This window comes from Myxocyprinus asiaticus, chromosome 34 (assembly GCF_019703515.2).
Source record: "Myxocyprinus asiaticus isolate MX2 ecotype Aquarium Trade chromosome 34, UBuf_Myxa_2, whole genome shotgun sequence".
Taxonomy (NCBI): Eukaryota; Metazoa; Chordata; class Actinopteri; order Cypriniformes; family Catostomidae; genus Myxocyprinus; species Myxocyprinus asiaticus.
Genome location: NC_059377.1, coordinates 29,887,420 through 29,902,830, shown reverse-complemented (window position 1 = coordinate 29,902,830; position 15,411 = coordinate 29,887,420). Strand labels below are relative to the sequence as shown.

The 15,411-nt window shown below is 37.5% G+C and overlaps 1 protein-coding gene across 1 annotated transcript; it reads left to right on the top strand.

Annotated features, from left to right (window-relative positions):
• The first annotated feature begins 500 nt into the window (after positions 1 to 500).
• LOC127425525 (proteasome subunit beta type-2-like) lies at positions 501 to 15,061 on the top strand. Its single transcript, XM_051671613.1, has 6 exons — positions 501 to 715; positions 2,259 to 2,381; positions 4,740 to 4,810; positions 11,557 to 11,719; positions 11,839 to 11,888; positions 14,869 to 15,061. The coding sequence occupies exons 1-6, from the start codon at positions 625 to 627 to the stop codon at positions 14,968 to 14,970; spliced, it is 600 nt and encodes a 199-aa protein (XP_051527573.1). The 5' UTR covers positions 501 to 624; the 3' UTR covers positions 14,971 to 15,061.
• The last annotated feature ends 350 nt before the right edge of the window (positions 15,062 to 15,411 follow it).

The following is a 15,411-nucleotide window of genomic DNA, read 5'->3' as shown; positions in this document are numbered from 1 at the left end:
TTATTGAGTGCACCTTTAATGGAATGTGTTCCATAAAGACATGAAATTTTATATTTGTTTGTGTGTTGTTAGCCTAAGCACATTGTGTCTGTCTATACCGGTGAGTTTGATGAAGTTGAGATCACATTTTATGACCAATTAATGCAGGAAACCAGCGAATTCCAAAGGGTTCACATACTTTTCTTGCCACTGTAGTAGCTATCTACTCTAACAAATGAATGAAAATTAATATATAGGTTCCCACACTTTTGCCAATTAATTTCCAGGACGGAATATGGATTTTCTTACAATATATATTTTTAATAGAGATTGCACTGTGAAAGAGCAATTTCCATGCGAATGGAATCCTGTAATGTTTTCGAAATATATCCAATAGTATTACAAACTGTCACTTTTTTTTTTTAGACTAGAGCCACATTCACGACCAGCTTGCGGTGTCCATAAACAGATTTGGATCACATGACAGTGGAGCGACCTATTGCCGCTTTTCTGATGACGTCTAAACAGTGCGCCGCTATTGACCTCCATTCAGCTTTTGCTGTGTAATATCTGATTGAGCTGCATTGCTACACCATTTACTAAACAGAGTGTATTTAAACGTTTATTTTAAACTGTAATCACAGCATGGAATACTTGATCGGGATTCAAGGACCAGACTTTGTTCTGGTTGCAGCAGATAATGTAGCAGCCAGCAGTATAATCAAGATGAAACACGGTGAGTTTGTCAGATGTGTATCAGCATATTAGCAGCGGGCTAACCGGTCTGACAGATATGTAAGTCGATACAAAAGTTTCAGATTATAAGTATTAACCACATTTACTCTTTATATATTTATCTCATATTTTAACCTAAATGTCTTCCCATTTTAAAATAGTTAGGAACTGTGAAGAAGTTTTAGCCGTGTTATCTGAGCTACTCTGTGCTAACACGGTTTGTGCCTTGAATTGATTTACATAGTATTTTATCTTAAGCCTTGTGCGACCTTCGGGACATTTTTGTCTTTTTAATTTTTTCCCGATCATTTTGCCTGTGTTAATGCCAACGGCATAATTTTTTTTTTTCCAAAGGTGTGTGTATTTTTTGAGGAATTTTGATATTTCAACCTCAGTTCATAAAATACATCAGTAATACACTGTGTACACAAAATAGCAATATTTGATCCCAGTGCCATTAAAGCATAAAATCATGAATTCTATGATATGCTTTCATTCCGGAGCCCTGGCTTCAAAATTTTAATATTTTTAAACAGATGGCGCCATTTTTATATATATGTACCCTATGGAGCAAATACATGCTTTTTTCCTATTTTCTGTTTGCTGTATTATAGAGCACTGCAGACCAATTGAATAAATGATGCAGCTAAAATTGTGTGGGTGTGTTGGTATGGATGTCAGAGTGTGTACTGAGAAGTGTGTGTGTGTGTGTGTGTGTGTGTGTGTGTGTGTGTGTGTAAAAAAAAAACAACAGTGGCATTATGTAAACAAACTGGCATTTAAAGGGTTAAAATCCTGAAAATGTATATTTGGTAGTCATGATCAGGACTGATGTTGGTTAAAAAATCTAATCAGTGAAAGTGGAAAATAATATGAAAATATAATATTTTTATGGCAGTTTTTTGACACTGACATTTTTGTCCTCAAAGGACCTCTGAGTAACTTTTTTTTTTTTTTATTGATGCACAAGGGTTAACGAGGGGTTCCTAGCCTGCTTAAGTTTATTTATTTTTCTATATTTTAACCTTAATTAGGAGTAAAATGTTAGTTGTTTTCTGTTTTTGTTCTCGAGTGTCAGTTATAAGTGGATGAGTTAGTGATTCTGTTTTGAAAGTGAAAGTATGAGCATGTCAAACCTCTCTGACATTACATTTACATAGAAAAATACAAAAATGAAGGATTTACCATAAGGAAACATTGTGTATCCATACGGTGATGTTATCACATTTAAACGTATCCTTACATCAATAATACTTAAGTCCAGCCCAAGTTGCCAAGTCTCTACCACTCATTTTCCATGTCAATATGTTGATGTTTTGAAGTAGACAACTTGCTGAATAATGTATAGAAAATTGCAAACGAATTGCAGCAGAGTGTATTCACATAATCATGCAAATAATCCTACTAAGTCATCTCTGGGAAAACTAATATCTTTAAACAAGACCACTAATACCTTGCAAATGAAATTGCTGTAGAGTATTTGCAGAAACTGACCATCTAGTAAACAAATGAGGATGTTAAGGTGACCTATATGTGTTTGACAGATTATGACAAGATGTTCAAGCTCAGTGAAAAGATCTTGCTGCTGTGTGTGGGTGAAGCTGGTGACACGGTACAGTTTGCAGAATACATTCAGAAAAATGTCCAGCTTTACAAAATGAGAAATGGTAAGCATTACTTTTTCCTCATTCCTGCTCAAGTATAACTGTTTTTAATTTATTAATTGTAGTGGAAAGTATGCTGTAATCTTTTTTTCCATTTCTTTTTTCTCTACATCATTTACATTATTTACCTGTGAAATTCAGTTTATTTCAGTGAGCCCATTCACATTCATGCCAATACGCTGATAACTCCCAAAATGAGCTTATTTTAAAAATAGGGCTGCAACTAACGATTATTTTCATAATCGATTAATCTAACGTTTATTAGAACGAATATTCGACTATTCGGCGATTATTGCAACGATTAATCATTAGCTCTTAACCGATTATTCAGCTTGTGCCTGACTTAAAAGGTTGTATTAAACGTGCTTACTAACAATAAAGATGACAAAAGCATCTTATAAAAATACCTTTAAATGACATTCACTGAATTAAAGGGGAAAAAAATACTTTTAAGTTTAATTCAGTAAAGAAATTCACTGCAAAACAATCCTCTTATCAAGTGTTTTTGTCTAAAAATCCTTAAAACAAGATACATTTACTTGAGAAGCAACATATAAGATATTTAGACTAGAGAATGTATCTTAAATATAAGTGTATTTTGTATATAAGTGTATTTTTTTCACTTCTGCAAGTGCAGTAAAGACAAAATATACTTATATTCAAGATCTATTCTCTAAAAGCAAGTCTAAATATCTTATATGCTGCTTCTCAGGTGAATGCATCTTTTTTTTTAAAGGAATTTTAGATATTTATATTGGGGGGAAAAAAAGCCAAAACAAATCAAAAATGTATTTTGTTGCAGTGTATAATGGGGTGAAGACTACCTCTCTCACTTTTTTGTTCACTTCAGTCCATCTTTAACTCATAAAAAACAAACTCTCTGTATTGCCAATTTTCTTCACGATAAGAAATGCACAGGGACACATTATGATTCAATAAATTGTGAGCCGTAATGTTATAATCTAGCTGATAACCTCAGCCAGGTGCAGTTTCAATCTTTCCCCCTTAGATCGGGACACTTCACGCAACTCATAAAAGAGGCGGTGACCGCACAGAGAAATGCCAGTTTCGGAGTTTGTAGTTATTTACATGATCTGCTTCTGTATTATTTGAACTTTAATAAAGCTATAACGCATTAAATATAACTGCATTAAAGATGTAATGCCGGGGTGTTTCCTTTAAAGAGCTCCTGCTCCACTTATTCCACAATGAGAGTGCTTCTGTATTTACTTATTTTGTATTTTTGCATTATAATTCCCTCATACTTTGCGATTTACATCACCTGAAGCTGTGAAAGTTTAGAGTACATCTTTTTTTTTTTTTTTTTTCCCAATTTGGAATGGCCAATTCCCAATGTGCTTTTAACGTAGTGATTCGCCACAGTCCGGGTGGCGGACTCCGCGTCTGAGATCGTCAACCCGCGCATCTTATCACGTGGCTTGTTGAGCGCGTTGCCGGAGACATAGTGCGTGTGGAGGCTTCGCACCACCCACCGTGGCATCCACGCTCAACTCACCACATGCCGCACCAAGAACGAACCGCATTATAGCGATCACGAGGAGGTTACCCCATGTGACTTTACCCTCCCTAGCAACCTGGCTGGAGTCACTCAGCACACCCTGGGATTCGAACTAGCAAACTCAGGGGTGGTAGCCAGCGTCTTTTACCACTGAGCTACCCAGGCACCCTTAGAGTGCATCTTTGATTGTGAGCTGTGTTTTCTTCCTCTCCTCAGTCAGGCGCGAACTGCAGTGCTGCTCTCGCGCATCATCATTAGAGTTTCATATGAGCTCATATTACATTAAATGAGATCAAACAACTATACGACAGTGAAAATTAACATCGACTAATCGTTTCAGCCCTATTTAAAAACCTGACAAAGCAAGAAAACCATGTTTACATGAGATTTGTAATAATCAAGTTATTCTCTGCTTTTGATGTCAAACCATGAAGAGGCATGCGCACAACACTTGCGTACATTGGATAAGCCAGTTAAAACGGTGGTAAATGTTTTTACATGCAGTGCGAAATCGGGGTAATGGGCAGAATTCTACCCATGTCGATCGGTTTATGCCGTTTGTGACACCGATAAAGTCATTTCATGCATCGATATGTCCACACACGTTGTCGGCTTACTAAGCATAATCATCTCAGTGTTGCAAATGTCTTGTGCATTTGAAAAGTTCTCATTACACTGAAGAAATGTATAGTTTTCATGTACTTTTTAAATTTTTTATTCTATAATACTATTGCATAGATTTTCTAAATCAAGGCTTCTATGGATAAGCACTCGCTCCGGCAGTTATGTCTGTTGTTTTATGGATTTATTCTGATTTAACCTTAAACTTTCCCTTTTATCAGGATATGAGCTCAGCCCAGCAGCTGCTGCAAACTTCACAAGGAAAAACCTTGCAGACTATCTGAGGAGTCGAGTGAGTACAGAACCTCTTATTTAACTTTTGCTAGCTTCATTTTTTACATTTTCATACTCTATCTATCTACAGATGAATCAATGCCACAAAGAAAATCCAATATTAGTTTTTCAATTAGATTTTTTTGCTAGTTGATCCTTACTCCATAAATGTTTGATATGACTGTAAAATATGTAGTATTGTCGTGGAAAATAGCAAATTACAGCCTGAATGACTGGGCTGTCTTAAAGGGATAGTTAACCCAAAAAATTAAAATTCTCTCATCATTTACTCATCCTTCCCAGATGTGTATGACTTTCTTCTGCTGAACACAAATGAAGATTTTTAGAAAACATTTTCAGCTCTGTAGGTCATACAATGCAAGTGAATAGGTGCCAACATTTTGAAGCTCGAAAAAGCACATAAAGGCAGCATGAAAGTAATTCATAAGACTTCAGTGGTTTAATATATGTCTTCAGAAGCGATATAAGTGTGGGTGTGAAACAGATAAATATTTAAGTCTGTTTTTGATGGGTGTGCTGAGTGACTCCAGCCAGGTCTCCTAAGCAACCAAATTGGCCCGTTTGCTAGGGAGGGTAGAGTCATGGGGTAACCTCCTCGTGGTCGCGATTAGTGGTTCTCGCTCTCAATGGGATGCGTGGTAAGTTATGTGTGGATCGCAGAGGGTAGCATGAGCCTACACATGCTGTGGGTCTCCGCGGTGTCATGCACAGCGAGCCACGTGATAAGATGTGCGGATTGACGGTCTCGGTAGCGGAGGCAACTGAGACTTGTCCTCCGCCACCCGAATTGAGGTGAGTAACCGCGCCACCACGAGGACCTACTAAGTAGTGGGAATTGGGCATTCCAAATTGGGAGAAATGGGGGAAAATAAAAAAAGTCTGTTTTTACTATAAATTCTCCTTCGTGCCCGGTAGGTGGCGAAGAATGCAAATTGCCAAAAACAAACAAAGAAAAATGTGAAAGTGGAGATTGATGGTAAAAAAGGACTTAATATTGATCTTTTTCTCATCCACACCTATCATATCTCTTAAGAAGACATGAATTTAACCACTGGAGTAAATATAGATTACTTTTATACTGACTTTATCTCCTTTTTGGAGCTTCAAAATTCTGGCCACCATTCACTTGTACATCTTTGTATCGTCTTACAGAGCTGAGATGTTCTTCTAAAAATCTTCGTTTGTGTTCTGCAGAAGAAAGAAAGTCATACACATCTGGGATGGGATGAGGGTGAGTAAATGATTAGAGAATTTTCATTATTGGGTGAACTATCCCTTTAAGGAAGCCCTGTTTAATTAGGTAGGTTTATAGTCTTGTCTGCCACACACTGATCAAATGTTTTCCTTAGCATGTTTTACAGTATGTTGACTGACAGATCCACAAATAAAGAGGCTAAATTACTTACCATTTATAGCACATTAACTATAATACTTCTCACCCAGAGACCTGCAGATTATGAACAATAACAAAAACTTCACTCACAGCTGGTGAATTGAAATCCAACAGTAATTGTTTTGAAACAATTTATTTTTGAAGGCAATTGATTCGTCACCTAAACAGTGCTTTAAGTGGATGAATTTAGAGATGGTACTTCTTGGAGAGGGTTTTAACATTCTGGCAATTAAAATAGCTACTGTTGGTAGCTTTCAGCTTGCTGAAACTCTTTCAGAGAAGTTGCATCTCTAAATTCATCACCTTAAAAACATGCTGCCAAAATTTTTTCAAACCTAGATAAACTCATAAGTCTACCTCACTAACCCATTAGTTAACAATTCTGATCCATCCCTGCTATGTAGACAGCAAAGGGTTGTGTGCCGCACAGTGTATGTGAACAAGTTCCCTCCCTGTAACTGGTGTGAATTGTGTTTGGAGACATATGCCAATATGTTTTGAATGACTAGTGGTGATATCAGAGTCTCAGAGGTCGTCGACACCTGCGCCTACTCTGTAATGTGAGCCTGCCTGTTTCAGACAACCTTTCTCCAAGGTGTGTGTGTGTGTGTGTGTGTGTGTGTGTGTGTGTGTGTGTGTGTGTGTGTGTGTGTGTGTGTGTTAAACTCAGGGCAACATAGAGTGCACCCATCTGTGTAAAAATGGGCTTGTCGCCATCTAAGCTTTTTTTGTCTAGTAGTGTGTGTTAATTTGTTAGGAAGAGTGTAACTGCCTCCTGTCACAATAGCAGAGTGGAGAAAATGATTACAAAAAACAATTAGTACAATCCAAAGGGGGGTGAGGGTGGAAGGGGATGTCTCTTGGGGATGAGGAAGTGCTTCAAGTTCATAAGTCAGCACGCTTTAGTTTGCCTCAGCCTACTTTTCCTTTCTTAACTTAAAAACTGCTTGCCCACAGAGCAAGAATAAATTAGTCCATTTCAATATTTTTTTTCTCTAATTTGCCTTAAAGCGGTGAATGTTTTGCTAGTAGATATCCTTTTATTCACATATTGATTCTTGGATACTGCTGTGATCCCTGATGTGGATAAATATTCAACAGAAGTGTTTTCTTTTTCTCAAATTCTTAAAATCTTATTTAAATGGAGAATGATAGGTAATCGTGCAACCTAATGCCACTTTTTTTATTATTAAGTGAGGATTTTAAGTATAGACCCATTTCACTCTTGTGCTTAAACCCTTTGGGATGTTTAAATGAGAGAGATGTCATGCATGCTTTAAGCACCAGGTTTCTAAAAAAACAACTGGGCCTCTGGGCCCCCCTGGAGTGTGAATTTTCCTCAGACGGATCTTTACTGAGAAAGAGAATGGTAGGGGCAAAAAAAGAAGGAAGAGGTAGGCTACATGAAACATTCTGATTAACCTGAGCCAGCTTCATTGTCCATGGTTGAATCCACATATGGGAGTTACTGTTCTAAACAGGCCCTTTACAGCCAACCCCAAATTTATGGTGGTCGTTTTATGTGTTTTGCTTTTGTTTTGAAATTACCACTGCGTCTGAGTTTCCTTGAAGCTATCCACAAAACAGTCTAGCAACAGTTTGCCTTTATTGGCACATGAGAAACATTATTGGCAGCTCATTCTCTCCCAGCACACTGGCACAAATAATTACTGATGCCATATTGCAAGGCATTCCCCTGTTCCGCTACAGATGAACAATTAATACGGCAGATTGGGCAGAGATTCCGAAGAGAAGAACATGTCCTGTGGCAGTGGGCAAGGGATGGGGAACACAGGAACAGAGGATAAAAGACAAAGGCAGGATGAATGATACAGTACTGTTATCAGTCTCGGTGCCCATCAGACAAAGCTTTTATTTGGTGCCCCTCTGATTTTTCTTTTTCAACGCTGGGACTAAGTTAAGAGGAAAGGCTGTTGTGTTTGAACTGTAGCTCATGAGGCAGGTGGAGAATGCATGAAACAGGTGTTGAGTTTATACAGATAAGGGTAGATGACACTCCGGGGAATTTCATACAAACTCAAATCTTGTCTTTCAACAAGCCCCCTGTTCCTGTAAACCCTCCCTACTGGGAGTGAAGCATATTGCACAGGTGAGCTTGTCTAGGGGGTGTTTACTCACCCAAACGTGCCCCCAAAGACCTGCGGAGAAAAGGGGACATCCCGGATCAGATTAAATCCTCTCAGGTGTGTTTGAAGTGGAGCTGCTTTAGTCTCAGCCATAGTGCAGGTAGAAACTGGACCTAGTGTAAAGGATTCATTTTTACTCTGCTTAAAAACCCTGGCATTAAATTCAAAATCAAAATTGAACCTATTTATTTTCCAATTACTTGTTCTTGATCTTATTGTAAATGATTCAATCTAGGGTTGCATGATTATGACAAATCTAAATGGTTGATTATTTTCCTTGGTACTGTAATTGCAATTGTTTTCAAATAATAGAATTTACATTGACATATTCATTAAATAGGATATTCATACAAAGAAAGCTGAGAACTGTGTTCCTGGATTACTTGAATTGCTGTTTAAACACTCACTGAGCACTTTATTAGGAACACTATGGTCCTAATAAAGTGCCCAATGTAATCTGCTGTTGTAGCCCATCTGCCTCAAGGCTCGACATGTTGTGCATTCTGCTCACTACAATTGTACAGAGTGGTTATCCGAGTTACCGTAGCCTTTCTGTCAGCTCGAACCAGTCTGGCCATTCTCTGTTGACCTCTCTTATCAACAAGGCATTTCCATCCACAGAACTGCCACTCACTGGAAGGTTTTTTTTTTTTTGCCACCATTCTGAGTAAACTCTAGAGACATGTGAAAATCCCAGTAAATCAGCAGTTACAGAAATACTCAAACCAGCCCGTCTGGCACAACAATCATGCCTCGGTCGAAATCACTAAGATAAAACGTTTCCCCCATTCTGATGGTTGATGTGAACATTAGCTGAAGCTCCTGACCCGTATTTGCATGATTTTATGCTGTGCTCTGCTGCCAAATGATTGGCTGATTAGATAATCGTATGAATAATTAGGTGTACAGGTGTTCCTAATAAAGTGCTCAGTGAATATATATATATATTAGTAAATCAAAACAGTGTCTTCACATTGGCCCTCTTGCATGATAAACAGAACTGTTATTCAAATGTGGAATAAATTATACACAAAACGGTCAACTGACTTAACCGGTTACAATGCGGAATTGGTGAAAAGAAAAATGCATAAATGGGACATTTTGTCTAACAAAGGAGTCACTAACAAGCAGTGTTGAGTAAGTTACTCAAAATAAGTAATCCCCTACAAATTACTAATTAATTTTCTAAAATGTAATCATATTGCTTTACTAATTATTTAATCTATAAAGTAATCACATGACTAATTATTTTACTTTTAAGTTATTTCTTAAATCACTTTTCCAAGAAAAGTTTTTATTTTTCCGCTCAAATTCAAAATGTCTGTATTTCCTCCTCATTCATTGTCACACACCCTTCAGATTTTACAGAAACGCTAACTAACATACATATGAATTAATCAAATTAGTAATTACTTTCATTGAAAGTCAGTAACTGTAAGCTGATTAAAAGAATTTATACTGTAATGTTACACTACTTTTTTGACTAAAGTAATTAGAATACAGTAACTAATTACTTTGTAATTGGATACACCAAACACTGCTAACGAGTAGACCTAAATGGAATGCTGTAATTGACACGTTCACAATTAGTTAATTCTTACCGCTCTATTAATATCTCAGCACTAATTCAATCTTCATAATCTTTCATCAAAATGTAATAACTTTCTCTGCCTCTGAAACGACTTTTTTTTTCGGATGACATCACAAAGCACAAATCCTGTCAGATTGAGGCCACTTTTCACAATGCTATCAATTTCCAATAAATAAAATCATTTTGCGCCCTACATTAGATTTTTTTGGTCAAATATCTTTTCACTCAGAAATACATCAAGTCGTTTGTGAACGATTTCATGTCAACTTTAATTTTTCCGCCACTAGAGTCACCAAACCCAGTGGCAAAAACAGTGACTGTTTTCAAACACCATTCTCCAATTTGCTATTGGTCAAACAAACAGATAGTGCCACCTCAGTCTCACACCATTGGTTGAACCAGAAGTTGATTCATTGGACTGCTCAAATAGAGCAATATTTTGATAGTGCCAAAACTGCCTGGTCATTTCTGCACAAACTGGGGTAAAGTATTTTAGCTTCAAAAATTTGATATACCTCACCTTTAAAGATACCCGATAACACAAAAGCTTAGCTGATTGCAGTGGAGGTGGATTGAAATCTCAGATTCTGAGAGCTATGCCGACTGAGTACGTGCGGGAGAGGGAATGTAGTTTTAGCTGAACAGAGTTTTTTATGTAGAGATAGAGAGAGCGAGATAGACGGAGGAAAAGGACTAAAAGAAGTTTTAATGAGAGCTGGCACTGCTCCAGGGCATCAGGGTGAGGACGGGAGACGGAGGGGAGGAGAGAGGAGGTGGGTAGGTGCTCGCGGCAGCAGGGGTGCCGTCTTCCTGCAGATGTCACACTGCTGGTGACACCAGCGACCCCCTTCAGACCGCTCCACACTCCCCTCCCTCCCCCTTGCTCCCATTCGCTCCCCTTTCTCGCCTGTTTCACACCCCTCCCTTTGCTCTCCTCTCTCTCTTTCTCTCTCTTCTTACTTGCTCTCTCCATCTTACCCTTCTACTGCAGCATCCGGTGATAACTTGATACAGTTGTTGGTGTTTTCAGATTGAGTCTATGATTTAATTTTGAATCGCTGTAATCACATTTGCAACAATTAGAGTAAATGTTTGTTGAGTTTGGGTGTGCAATATGTTTATTTTCCATTCAATACCATTGTCCTTTTTTTAAAATTTTATTTTTTTTATTACACCGCTCTCTGGAATACTTGATTCTGATTGGTCAATTGCGAAATTATGTGGCCAAATACATTTATATAATGGCCGCTAAATTGTGTCATTGACCATTGTCTCAGGCAACCGATTTCGTACATAGCTGTGCCGGTTTCTCATATCACTCCGTGGTCTCTTTCTACTCGCATAATAAAATAATTTCAGCTCAAATCAGTATGTCATGTCCATTTATTTATTTTAAATAGCTGTGGAATAAGCAGGATTATGTACTGTCAGTCGATCATTATTGCAAAATAAGTCCCTTTAGGGTGATACAAGATGCATTCCCTTCATTTCGGGGTTTATTTTGTGAAAATGACAGTCTGACTGTATATTATCCCTCACGTATTGGATTTATTGAATGAATTTGTTAAGTTGTTGATAAAGTGGTAAAATTCAAAGTTCTTTCTCTTTTTCAGACTCCATACCATGTGAACCTGCTTCTGGCAGGATATGATGAGACTGATGGTCCAGGACTGTACTACATGGACTACCTGTCAGCACTTGCCAAAGCCCCCTTCGCTGCACATGGATACGGTGCCTTCCTCACTCTCTCCATCCTGGACCGATACTACAGACCAGGTGAATCTACACTTTCACTAGAGAGGGTCAAATTATTGTAGATTTCTTTTGTTTTGAACCCTGAACCTTCTTCTGTTTTCTCTCTTTTTTTTTCTTTTTTTTTTTTATATATACTACAGATCTGACTCGTGAGGAGGCTATGGATCTGCTGAAAAAGTGTTTAGAGGAGGTAAGATGCAGTCTATATGTACTGGTCTATTCATCCACATTGTTGAGTTCATAACTCCTCTCATTCTAGTTAGCAGGTCTTAAATTCATCTGTACAACTAACACATCATTCACACCTAAAGCCAAAATGTTTTAAGTTGTGCACACAACCTTTTGAATGTGGCCCGTATCAGATACTGGTCTAAACAGTTGACAAAATGAATTATATCATCAAAAGCCAGCTTTACACTGCAAAGGAAGCACAGAAGCTGCATCTGAAGTGGCATGTATTCCAAGAAAATTTGTCTTTACACAGACTGTTTAATGCTGCTCAGAGGTGTCATGAATGTATTTATACAGCAATTACAATTGCATTAATAATGTTATGAGATTAATGTTTTAAATATAAAATGATGACTATAGAAAAATCAAGTGAGTGAAAATATACATTTTCACTTTTAAATAAGAAATTATACTATGCTCCATCATGACGACAACTAAGTTTAAGGCTGTTGTGATGCTTCATTTTATTTAGACAGAACCAAAGCAGCATCAGAACTACCTTTGATACTAAGGGATGAGGTGGGTCAGAGTAGGCATAATTTAGTCTGTCTTTTATGTGGTATTGCAAATTTACACCGAATTTTAAGCAAAAACTGCTACGAAGAGCATTTTGTTTTTCATGGAAATGTAACAAAAAAAAATGTCCTTTCCCCTGAAAGATGTTAATGAAATAAGTGTTGTGAGATATCTCAACGGTCTCTGTGACAGCACTAGACTCTGTAAACAGCAAACAAAAATGTGTCCGCGGTCTCTGACGTTTTCTGCCTGCCAATCATTTTGCGCGTTTTCATAATATTGTAGTTGCAGTGAATTAATGAGGCTTAAAGGGTTAGTTCACCCAAAAATGAAAATCTTCTCATGATTTACTTACCTTTAAGCCATCCCAAATGTGTATGACTTTCCTTCTTCAGCAGAACTGAAGTGAAGATTTTTATAAGCACATTTCAGCTCTTTTTATCCATACAGTGCAAGTAAACACACACAACTCGATCAATTAATGTCTTCTGAAGCAAATTGATAGGTTGGTGTAAGAATTTTTTTATAATTAAAATGTTTTTAACTTTAAATTGTTGCTTTGGCCAGTGCTGGATTGCTGTTTGAAATGACCTAACTCTCGCATTACGTTCATTCCTTTGTTGTATACATCTCATATCTCGCATGAAAGCGCCATTGTGTTTAAGCCACTGATGCGTCAACTGCTGGAAGCGATTTTTTTTTATTTATTTATTTTTTTATATAAAGTTAATAAAGTTTTAATTATCTATGTATTTTTTACACAAACCTATCGATTTGCTTCAGAAGACGATAATTGATTGACTGGAGTTGTGTGGATTACATTTATGCTGCCTAAATATGCCTTTTGGACTGTCAAATAGCCAGCAGTCAAATGGCACCTGTTTACTTGTGTTGTATGGACAAAAAGAGCTGAAATGTGCTTATAAAAAATTTCACTTCAGTTCTGCTAGAAAAGGAAAGTCATAAACATCTGGGATGGCTTAAAAGTAAGTAAATCATGAGAGGATTTACTTTTTTGGGTGAACTAACCCTTTAATGCCATTTTTCTGCCATTTTTCTCATAACAGTTGTCAGTTGAGGGCGCTATTTTGCTGCTGTTGTTTTTGACAACCACTTCTGCTCGGTGTCTGATAATAAAGCTCATTTGGTATCTTTTGAGTGTGAGATTTTGGAAAGAGGGGGTGTGGCTAATCCAATGGCTCAGCTTGTGGAAATTCCAGAACGGCTCAAATCACTTCCAGCATCTTTAACCCGGCTGTGTAAAGACACCTCAATATAATATCATGTTTTGTTGTTATGTGAACATTCAAATAATTTTGAACTTTTAGGCCACATCCACACTAATCTGTTTTCAATTGTTTTCACTGTTTTCAGTTTCCTAACACCATCGTTTACCAAATTGTGCAGTAATGGAGAGTTTTTTTAAATGCTCCATTTTCGGTGGATGAAAACACTGTTCTAGTGTGGGTGAAAGTCGTAAACATAGTAAAATTAACATTTAAAAAAAAAAAAATTTAAACAAAAATGTATTATTGTGTATGAGGCCTTAGTTTTAAATCTATGGATCATTAGTATTACAATTTTAACTTCACTCATCAATATTCAAAGCAAGTGTTGAGAGCTAATTAATCAATATATTATTTTTTATATATATTTTGCACCTTTTTGACTAATAATATAGTGCATTTCCTTACGTTACCAAGGGTAAATCAAGTACGCAATTATGACAAATATTGAGTTGGATTGAATTCTGACTGGACTGATACATACGCAATATTTATTTTTATTTTTTTTTATTTTCTCCCCTTTTCTCCCCAATTTGGCATGCCCAATTCCCAATGTGCTCTAAGTCCTCGTGGCGACGTAGTGACTCGCCTCAATCCTGGTGACTCGCCTCAACCCATTTGCCTCCGCATCTGAGATGGTCAATCCACGCATCTTATCATGTGGCTTGTTGAGCGCGTTACTGTGGAGGCTTCACGTTATTCGCCACGGCATCCACGCAAAACTGACCACGTGCCCCACTGAGTGCGAGAACCATATTATAGTGACCATGAGGAGTTTATCCCAGCGTGACTCTACCCACCCTAGCAACCGGGCCAATTGGTTGCTTAGAAAGCCTGACTGGAGTCACTCAGCACGCCCTGGATTCGAACTTGCGACTCCAAGTGTGGTAGTCAGCATCTTCACTTGCTGAGATACGCAGGCCCCCACATATGCAACATATGAAAGTGGTCCAGATTGTAATTGAAAAGACTACTATCATCTGCGGTGTGAAATGAAATTGATTAAAGGAAGTTTTAGTTGGGTAAATGATGTCTATCTTTGAGCTGTTTTTTTTTTCTTTTTTTTTTCTTTTTTTTTCTGTATATGGTCTTGTGTATAACCTTTAGTAACTGTTTCTATATATTTTTCTCCGACAGCTCAACAAACGTTTCATCCTGAACCTGCCTTCATTCACTGTCCGTTTGATCGACAAGGATGGCATCCATGACATGGAGAAGCTTCTCGTGGGCCCCAAATGAGCAACTACTGTTATTCCCCTCTAGCCACACTCTTTTGTACTGCAAATGTAACCCTCTGTGCTCTAATAAAACATCGATCCCCTGTTCGTTATATGCTCTTCTTATTGTGTTTCTTCTTTCATTTTTAAAGGGATAGTTCAGCCAAAAGTGAAAATTGTCATGATGTTCCAAATAGAATGTTATTCTCAGTCACTTTCTTTACATGGAAAAAAGATGCAATGAAAGTGAATGGTGACTGAGGCTAAGATTCTGCCTAACTTCTCTTTTTGTGTTCCACAGAAGAAAGTCATTGAATTTTCATTTATGTCTGAACTATCCTTTTAATGAGTTCAACATTAAGTAATTTCTTTAGATTCAATTCGATTTTGTAGATTTAACCACTGTTTGCACTTTGCCATACAAAAACAATCTCTCAAGTTTGTTGGATCTGTTTGTGGAGTA